The sequence below is a fragment of the Mobula birostris genome, chromosome 7, assembly GCF_030028105.1.
Source record: "Mobula birostris isolate sMobBir1 chromosome 7, sMobBir1.hap1, whole genome shotgun sequence".
NCBI lineage: Eukaryota > Metazoa > Chordata > Chondrichthyes > Myliobatiformes > Myliobatidae > Mobula > Mobula birostris.
Genome location: NC_092376.1, coordinates 42,324,138 through 42,334,415, shown reverse-complemented (window position 1 = coordinate 42,334,415; position 10,278 = coordinate 42,324,138). Strand labels below are relative to the sequence as shown.

Here is a 10,278-nt window from a genome sequence, read left to right as displayed (position 1 = left end):
ACATGCACCTTAATAACCCAGACTTTTCTATGAACAAGAAAGGCTTCCATTTCCTCAGTGTGCAGGACCTTATGGATCACATCAGAACTTTGTCATGCTGAATGCAATGTTTCTGGGAAGCTGCTTTATCCTGAGGCATTTTTCACTGCCAGATATTTACAATAGCCAACACTGGCCGGAGGAATAGATCCTGGGGAACAAGGGCTTCCCTTTGCTTCTCCTGTTTGAAATCTTGAAGCCCAGTGCAGATACAACTAGAGCCAACATCATAATGGAAGCTGTAATAGGTCCCCCGAAGAAAAGATTTTGCTGGGGGAGGCTTGCTGTTCATGCCAAACAGTTGCAGTGAGTTCATCACAGAATGTCTACTGTACACAGCACAACTTTGTTGATCAAATAAAGAAAGAAAAGCAAGGCAATCCAGAACTTTCAAGAACTCTACAACTCATATTTTCAGTATTTATTGCACTTGCAGTTTGTCTTCTTTTGCACTTTTGTTGCTTGTCAGTCTTTGTGTGGTTTGTCATTGTTTCTATTGTATTTCTTAGTTCTACTGTGAATGCCTACAAGAAAATGAATCTCAGGGTAGTATATAGTGACCTTGATAATAAATTTACTTTGCACTTTGAATCTGAGGACCATGAGATAGAGCCCAACTAGCTGAAGCAGCAAGAGGGGAGGAAAAATGTTCTTGTTCAACATGCACAGACACAACTCTCAGGTGAGTGGAGAAGACAGGCACTAGTAGTTCAATGTGTAATGAGATGATTTTCATCAGGAACCTGTGGAATAAAAATCCCATGCAAACCAAGTGACCCTCTTCACACTACAATTCTGAACAGCAATATGACATATCGGAAAGCCAAGATAACACATTAAAATCCTCTCACATGCTCTGGTGCACATCCCTCTACAATGAATATATAGCATGTGGATGAATGGATTTCTGCTCCAGTCTGCTCCCTGGAGCTAATCCTCCTCCAGGGCTAGTAACTACATCTCTATATTTCCTAGCGGCCAGCACCTTGCTTAAAGAACCCAGTCCACCACATTAAGAGGATCTCCATTCTTCTTATGCAAACATTGGTGTGGAATCACCTTGGATTGTCTTTATTTTGTGGTATTGGTCCATTATGTTGGAAAAGCCACTCCAGAAGAGACTCTGGTCACCAATTACTGTCAGGTTCTTCTTATGGTGAATCTGGTGAGTCTTCTGGTACCCTAAGTCCACAGTACCTTCCTCCCGTCTGTAGAAAGAGCACCATAAAATCCCGCACCTCAGGGAGCTGTGAAAAAGGTGAATGGATTTCAGAATCAGAATCAGAGCTGAATCAGATTTATTATCACCAATAAAAATTTGATTGTTTTTGAATGACATATGACATGAAATTTATTGTTCTGTGGTAGTAGTATGGTGCAAAGAAATGAAATTACTATACATTTCAAATCAAAGAAGCAGTGCAAAAAAAGGAGGCTGAAGCTGATTAGAAATAAATAGCAAATGGCTTACACTATTCTTCAAAATAAAAATCGCCTCCTTTGTTTAGGAAATTTGGGAAAAGGAGCATCTGCTTAAACCCATTCTGCCACTTGATTAAAATTTGACTGGTCCATAACAGTTTTATTTCTGCACCCATGTTCATGTACAGAATAAAATCAATTTAATCTTATTGCCTTGAAAAGCTTAATTGTCCTGGCATCCACAGACCTTTGGAGAGAATTCTAGATACATACCACCCTTTATATAAAATAAATCCCTTGTGATTTTGCTCCTGAATTGATTTGCTCTAATTTAAGTCGAAAATTTCCCTGAGTCCCCGTTGGAGGAAATAGGCTGTATCGACCTTATTAAAACATTTCGATGTTTTTAAAAAATACTTTAGTTAGCTTACTGATGCATCGTCTATATCCGACTCAGTACAATCTGCTCTCATACTTTAAACCTATTTACCTTTGTTAGATTCTCGTGAACTTATGTTCCAAGGACATAACCTTCTAGAGGTGCGGTTCGCAAAACCTAATATATATTTCCAGGTGGGGCTGATTGAGAACGGGCACAAGAGAAGGATAAATTTCTTCCTTCTGTAGGACCTGTCTCCTGTCTTTCTAAGATTTGTGTGCATGGACTCTCAAAGCCCCCCCCCCAACCACCCCCAACCTATGCACATTTGCCTACACCGAGCTCAAGATGAGCGTACAACATTACGGTCAATATTTATGTCTTATGCGACTTTCTGCTTCCATCTCTATCGCTTACTCCTCTTCTAACTTCATGGTATGTGCAAGTCTTCGAGATTGTCGTCAGTTTTAGACTGCACAGCAACAGATTCTAGGAGACTGGGTTAGTTTGGACTAGATTAACACTTTTGGAAACATTCTTATGCTAAATTTCTTAATTTTATGAAGGCTTGTTGTATTTAGAAGCTACTTACTAATATTTTGATATTTACGATGATAAACAGTATTCTGCGTATGCTGTTTAAACATGTTTTAAATAATAGTTGCAGCGAGGTAGTGTACAAAGTCAGGCATCATGGAAAGACAAGTTTACTTAATCATTTAATGTTGTTGTGTTTTATTCAGAACTAATAACTAAAATGCCATTTCTCCCCTCTCCGGCCTGCCTCCCGGGTGAACGCATTTACTGCTGGTGTGGTGGCTGATTTAGAATGTGGCATCTGGGTTGTAGTATTTAGATATATTACCATTTACTTAGTTCATTGGTGTAAAAGTCAGCAAGCTCATTCAATTGTTAAGACGCGAGAATCATTCGATACATCGCTTCTCATCATAAATCAACTTGCTCCTAACTTATTTTTTTATCATATGTCTATCCAATAATCCCGTTTTGTAAAATTGGTTAGATCCTGGTCTGAAAGCCCTGTGGTCAGTCTTGGTAGATAAATCTGGGTAAAACTCCCCCACAGAAATGTTTTCTGAGCGTCTCCATCACTATCTTATTTCTCGCACGCTCATGTCGAGACGCGAACCACGTCCCCCACTAAGCTCAGAGACTGGGGCTCTCTGGTGACCGCGGAGGTCTCTATGTTCCGTCTGGCTGCCGCCGCCAGCCTTTGGCTGTTGTGAGTGACGTCGGTGCGGTGATTCACCGCTGCCCCTCACACATGCAGCCAGCTCATTCAGCGATGTGCCGCACCGCCGCACTTCGGGTAGCAGCGCCGCGACCGACCTGCGGGCACGCACAGACGGCTTGAGCCCGGCTTCTTGCACCGGCCCACGCTCCGCTCCGCTCCGGCCCGGTCCGGTCCGGCGGCCGGGGGTGGGGGGTGTGAGACGGAGAGGAGGGGCGGGACAAAAGAGATGCGAGGGGAGATGGTGCATTGAGAAGGAGCACATGGAGGCTATGCATCAAGCAGCCGAGGTAACCTGCGGAGTGCTTTCAACATTTTTAATTGTTTAATATTTGTGCATATTCTGTGATTCAGATGTTCCTATCTCAGTGAACCGCTGTAATAGTTCTAAATTGCGGACAAATGTTGGGGGCGGGCAGGGATGCAGTGGGAGAGATTCACTGTCGATATTCGCGAGAGGAGGCAGGTTTAACTTGGAGTGAACGGTTGATGTGTGCGGTAACCCTGACTGTACACCTCTCTTTTGCCAGCGCTAGGCCGAAGGAAAGATAATGAACCCAGACTTGCAGAACACATCCCGTGAACATGGTCGCTGGCTGGCTCAGTCGTCCGAGAACACCTCCGCAGCGGGCGCCTCCGTCGTCCCGTTCCCGGACAGCGTAAATCCCTGGGACATCCTGCTCTGCACCTCAGGCACTGTCATCTCCTGCGAGAACGCCGTGGTGGTGGTGACGATCTTCCACAGCCCCAGCCTCCGAGCCCCCATGTTCGTTCTGATCGGGAGCCTGGCCGTGGCGGACCTGCTGGCTGGCGTCGGGCTGATCGCCAACTTCGCCTTCGCTTACCTGCTGCGGTCAGAGGCGGTCAGGCTGGTGACGGTAGGGCTGGTGGTCGCCTCCTTCTCCGCTTCCATCTGCAGTCTGATGGCCATCACCATCGACCGCTACCTCTCGCTGTATTATGCATTGACTTACAACTCGGAAAGGACGGTCACCTTCACCTACGTCATGCTTGTTGTTCTCTGGGGGGTGTCCACCTGCCTGGGATTTCTACCTGTGCTGGGCTGGAACTGCCTGCAAGATGAATCCACGTGCAGCGTCATCAAGCCGCTCACCAAAAACAACGTGGCCGTGCTCTCCGTGTCCTTCCTGCTGATGTTCGCGATGATGCTCCAGCTGTACATCCAGATCTGTAAGATAGTGATGAGGCACGCCCATCAGATCGCCCTGCAGCACCACTTCCTGGCCACGTCCCACTACGTGACCACCAGGAAGGGAGTTTCCACCTTGGCCATCATTCTGGGCACCTTCGCTGCTTGCTGGATGCCTTTCACCGTTTACTGCTTGATAGCGGATTATACCTACCCATCCATCTACACCTACGCTACTCTGCTGCCGGCCACCTATAACTCCATCATTAACCCTGTCATCTACGCCTTCCGAAACCAGGAGATCCAGAAGGCGCTTTGGCTCATATGTTGCGGTTGTATTCCCCCTAACATCTTATTACGAGCGCGTTCCCCCAGCGACGTATAATGAATTGCTAATGGAGCTGCTCACACTAACAGTATGTTTCTCAGGCAGTTCCTTGTTGCTGTCAAATCGCCGCATTTTATTTATCTTCAACTCTTCTTAAAACATTCATCTTCAGGTTTGTTCTCCAGGGCTGGTGAGTTTCCTACGAGCTGTCCTAGGACGGGAGCCGACGTCGATCACTTTCCCTTCCACTGTCACTTCCCGCCCAACTTTCGGGGTTAAAACACAACGTATTATCGCGGCTACCGGTTTTATCTTGCTGATGTGTAATGTATAAATATTTTATGGTGTTTAAATTATTTGAAGATGGTTGTCTCCATTTCTAAACTATGGAACTATTTAAGTTCTCTTAATTTCATTTTCTATACCTAGAGCAATACCGTAACATGTAACTACATATATATTTGCCAGGACTTTCAACACTTCGATGTTTTCAATGTGAAAGATCTATAATTGGTTCCTTAGATGATGTATTGTACTTTCAATAAACAAAAGTTAAGAGACCGAATCATATCTAATATGCGGTAGTCTTAATATGTGAACAGCAGATCTTAGATTTTAACTTTGTTTTCCTATTCCTTTGGATGTAGATTTAAAAAAACTTATTGTTAGCATTATTAACTGAAGTTTTGTGGGGGATGGGGGTGGTAGAAGAGTGAAAGCGCATTTTAAAAATAACCAACTCGAAATGGTCTCGTTACTGGCCTAATTGTTGCTCGCAATCACAATACTGTACTGCTTTTGATCCCATGCCCTTTCTCACTTTAATGTTAGCTTCTACTTTGTTAGAAATCCCTGGGCTTTTAAGCTATTATTTAACAATATTTTATGCTCTGGGCCAGAGTCATTATAAAACAGAAATATTTTAACAGAAACAAAGGTATTGTGAATGTTTTTTTTACTTTATTTGTATCTGAACAAACTTCCTATTTCATATTTAACTCAGCACAATGAAATTGAAATTAAAACCCTCCGGAATGAATCAAGAAAACAGTTTCCTTGAATAAACTGCAGCCAATAAAAGGGACCATGCATATTATATGTAGCAAAATTAATATTATTTTCAATCCGTAAGACACAGGAGCAGAATTGACCACTTGGCCATCGAGTCTGCCCTGCCATTTGATCCATGGCTGATTTATTTTCCCTCGCAACCTCATTCTTCTGCCTTCTCCCCGTAACCTTCGATGCCCTGACTAATCAAGAACCTGTCAACCTCTGCTTTAACTATACGCAATGACTTGGCCTCCATAGAAGTATTCACAGAGATGTTCATAATCTGCAGAAATATTTATTATTAACTCACTTTTTTGCACTTTATTTTATTGGAGGCAGTGATTTCTTACATGGAGACAGGTACTAAGTCAATGCCACTTGATTAGTCCATGTTATTTACACCCTGCTATATAGATTTTCCTTTATTGACCAACTGAACATTGCCAGCAAGAATCTAAAATGATAGATTGGTAAATGATTGGTAAATTACTTTTTATAGTAAGTACTGTAGTCTGAGGTTGTAAGTAGTGTTTGTAAGTATATAAAATAGTCTAATATCTAATGCCAGGTGTGAGAGGAGGTTTGCTGTTGTCTGTTTATAGCTGTCAAAATGCAACTGAACAATAAATGTAAAAGCACCATGTTATGTGGAAATGTGTTTTTTTATATATTCATAGTGAAATGCACTTTATTTTAGCAAAAAAGGCACAATCATGTCATATAGGAAGGGAAACAGCACTGGTTCTTGTTGCATTCTCCTTTTATCATTTGAATGAAAATAATTTTCATTGTAAATTGTTATTAATTTTCTATGCATAAAATGTGATTAAATAAAGTCATTTCTTAAAGAATTGAGTTGCATTTTCTATGTTGGAGGTGAATGAAATAGGCAGAAAGTCTGTGTGCTATGTTACATAATTGTGAGAACTAAGTTCATACCTGCAGTTATCCTCACTGTGGGATCCTAAATTTGGATCACATGGTGGCCAGGTGTAATCCCGCAGTGTAGGAGGGGGAACAGAAGTGAGTTGCTTCGGTCTGATTTTGTGTACCTCCTGTCTGTGGTTAATATTGGCAGTTTTCTACTAACCTTGCAGGGCAACCAAAAGCAGGTAACAAAATGTCACCTCTAAAGCCTTCTACATTCTGAAATAAATTTACAAATTATTCTTAGTAATTTTTTGTTTCAGTAAGTAATCTAAAAGTAACTGAGTTTGTGTCAACGTGGTTTTCTTAATTTTTTTGATGAATTTCTGCTTATAAGAGATTTGGAGAGTGGAACACATCCTCCTTCAGGCAACCAATGATATTATGCAGATACAAGCCTTGGGGAATCATGGATAGAATCTGAGTAAATCACTACCAAAGTATCTAAGCCTACAATACAGAATAATGTTCTATGTATGCTCTTTCTCCATGTTTCCTTGCTGTGATGCAGCCTCTTTGAGTCAGTTTACTAAAACTGTAGAGAACTATAAAATCTGTAGTTGTTCAGTGGAGTGGAATGAAGATCCATAGGACTTGGCAAGAGACTGCCTAAATTTGACTTCATCTAATGTTTCTTATTTATTGTCAATTTACTTTTTTGATGTTTAATGTTCACATTGTTTACTATCTCCTTCAGTGAACCAGATCAAAATCCCCATTAAACAGCTCTAGATTCTCACTAATGCTGTCTGTATACTGCTGTTGGCTCCTCAGTAAAGTTTACCACACTCAGAGTTGTACCAGGCCTTTGCCAGAACTACGCAATAATATAAAGCAACCATTACACTAAATGCAAACCAGTAGGCAGTAATTTTATTTCATTATCATTCCTATACTGGTGCCGGCTGGTGGCGTAGTGGCATCAGCGCTGGACTTCGGGGCGAGAGATCCTGAGTTCGAATCCAGCCAGCACTCTTGCACGCTCTCCATCCGTGCTGGGTTAAGAGCTGGTGATCTCTTTAAAAAAAACTCACCTGGCAGAAGGCAACTTGCCTCGTACACGATTTCCCAATACGGCAGAGCGGCGTGGAAGGAAATCACCCGCCAACCGGAAAAAATTCCGGATGCAACATACCATTCATTCATCATTCCTATAAGAATTCAATGAAGGTGCCACATTTGGATGAGAACTTCTCAGTTATGCCATTAGGAACAGAGAAGGTAAAGGACTGTAATCTATCTAATTTATTTAGTGATACAGTGTGGAGTGGACCCTTCTGGTCCTTCAAGACATGTAGCTCCAGCAATCCCCGACAAGCCCACTTGACCCTGACCTGATGATGGGCCAATTTCCAATGACCAACTAACCTACCTGATGTTTCTCTGGGCTGTGGGAGAAAATCAGAGCGCCCTTGACATTCCACGGGGAGGACGTACAGACTCCTTACTGATGCCGTTGGAATTGAACTCCAAACTCCGGAAAGCCCCGATCTGTAATAGTGTCATGCTATCTTTGTGATGTGCGGCATAATGGTAACAGAGGGCAGGTTATAAAAGGAGGGTAGATCCAAAGTCAACCATGAGAGCTGAAGAATAGTGTCTGCTTGGTGCTAGTTGGTTAAGGAAGAATCTCAGAATGCGAGGAGCAGGGAGGTGTTGTGGTTCACACAACACTTTACAACATCGGTGACACGGATTCAATTCCCTCCACTCCCTGTAAGGAGTTTGTACATTCTTCCCGTGACCACTTGGGTTTCCTCCAGGTGCTCTGGTTTCCTCCCACAGTCCAAAGGCGTACAGGTTGTTAGGGTAATTGGTTATAGTAAATTGTCTGGGAGTTATATCAGGGGTTGCTGGGTGGTGCAGCTCAAAGGGCCAGAAGATTTAGTAACCGTGGGCCACATGGGTACCATGACTCATGCTTATGCAGAAGGAAATTGAACAGTTACGAAAAAGAAAACAGAACAAAAAATGTCATCATCTCTGAATTACTACCAGAACCATATGAAAATTTGCAAAGGATAAGATCAGTGAATATGTGAACCTGGAAGACGAGTGTGTGAGGAATGGGTTTCCATTGATGGGAAATGTAGGAGCTGCTTCACTGAGACAGGATTCAGGATGGGATCAGTGTCCTAAAGGATCAAGTTAGTAAAAGTTTAGATAAATAACACTGGGAAATGGGGGCAGTGAAGGGAGATGTGGAGGGGGTTATGGAATAGTAATTTAGAAGGTCAGAGCACAAAGCAATAGTGCAGGGTAGCAAAATGAGAAATGATAACTGGAGTCTCTCAGGATGGGACTGCAAGTAGGTGTGTGCCCCTAATCATATTAAAAAGGCAAGACTCAAGGTGCTTCATCTGAATGCTCAGGAGAGGTGAACTAAAAGAAGCAATAGAAAGAAGTGGGCATGATCTAAAAGCTTGAGTATGTGATGTGGTTGCAAAGTGACCAAGGCTAGGAAGTAGAACTAAAAGACACTTAGCTTTTAGAAGAGTTGGGTGAAATGCAAAGGAGGTGGGGTAGCCTTGAATTTAAAAAAAAAATGAATTAAAGGGAACAGAAGGGAAGAATTTTAGTTCAGAAAATAGAAGAATCAGAATTAATTTGGATGGAGATAAGAAACAGTAAGGGGCAGGAAACATTGATGGGCATTGTCCATGGGCCCCCAAATAATAGTGGTAATGCAGAACATGGCAGGAAACAGGGCACTGAGGGTGCATAGAACAATGGTAATACCATAAGCATGGACGGCTTTAACTTACATATAGACAGACCAAATCAAGTTTGCAATTGCATTGCAGAGAATGGATATGGAGTTTGTGAGACACAGTTTTCAACATAAGTATGTTGAGAAAACCAACATGGGAGCAAGCTCTTTCAGATCCAGTACTGTATAATATGAAAAAAACTAATTGATAGTCATAATATTGCCAATAAAAGTAATAAGCCTAAGCACTGGGGAGTTTTTAAATTTCACAAAGAGAATTAAGGATTTGGTAAGGAAAAAGAAAGAAGACTATCAGATTATGTTGGTTAGAAACTTTACCACAGATCATAACTGTTTTCACAGAGTAGTAAAAAAGCAACAATTTGCCATGTGTGGGGACAGGAGAAATTTTATCAGAGAATACAGAATTTGCAGAGAAAATTAGTCAGACTCCATGGAGGACCCAGGGAAAGGTTCAAAGTTCAAAGTAAATTTATTATCTAAATGTGTATATGTCACTACTGTATATACTACCCTGAGTTTTATTTTCTTGCAGGCATTCACAGTAGAACAAAGAAATACAATAGAATCAATGAAAAATTACACACAAAGATTGACAAACAACCAATATGCAAAAGAAGACCCATTGTTGTGTAAGTACAAACAAAGAAATAAATAAATAAATAATGAGAACATGACTTATAGAGCCCTTGAAAGTCAGTCCACGGGAACATTGACTTCTTCATCGGGAAACCACAGTCAGTGAAGATCGGAAGTAACATCTCCTCCTATCCTAGTTTGGTCCATTGACTCCTCATTTCAGTTCATTTCCTTTTCCCCCTGTTCTACGGGACTCCTTGATTAGGGCACCTGGTTTTCATCCGAACCTGCAGCATAAAAGCTCTGGCCTACATGGACTCAGTGCTGGTCCATCTCCTGAGCAGGGCGGCAATGCACGTTCCAGGCTGCCGAGAATAGTGGATTCTAAGTTGCTTCAGTGCCCAGGGTTGCTTTGTGA

General features: G+C 42.1%; 1 protein-coding gene across 2 annotated transcripts; it reads left to right on the top strand.

Moving 5' to 3' along the window:
• Positions 1-3,323: 3,323 nt before the first annotated feature.
• Positions 3,324-9,874, top strand: gpr12 (G protein-coupled receptor 12). 2 transcript variants are annotated; one of them, XM_072264300.1, is made up of 2 exons: positions 3,324-3,382; positions 3,623-4,931. In XM_072264300.1, the coding sequence occupies exon 2, from the start codon at positions 3,644-3,646 to the stop codon at positions 4,625-4,627; it is 984 nt and encodes a 327-aa protein (XP_072120401.1). In that variant the 5' UTR covers positions 3,324-3,382; positions 3,623-3,643; the 3' UTR covers positions 4,628-4,931. The 2 variants fall into 2 exon arrangements, 1 of the variants encoding a protein (XP_072120401.1); XR_011886705.1 differs by lacking the exon at positions 3,623-4,931 and adding an exon at positions 9,817-9,874 and having other exon boundaries at positions 3,336-3,382.
• The last annotated feature ends 404 nt before the right edge of the window (positions 9,875-10,278 follow it).

Excerpts from the sequence above, each read along its gene's own strand:
- gpr12 (XM_072264300.1), top strand. The coding sequence starts at position 3,644 with ATGAACCCAGACTTGCAGAACACATCCCGTGAACATGGTCGCTGGCTG.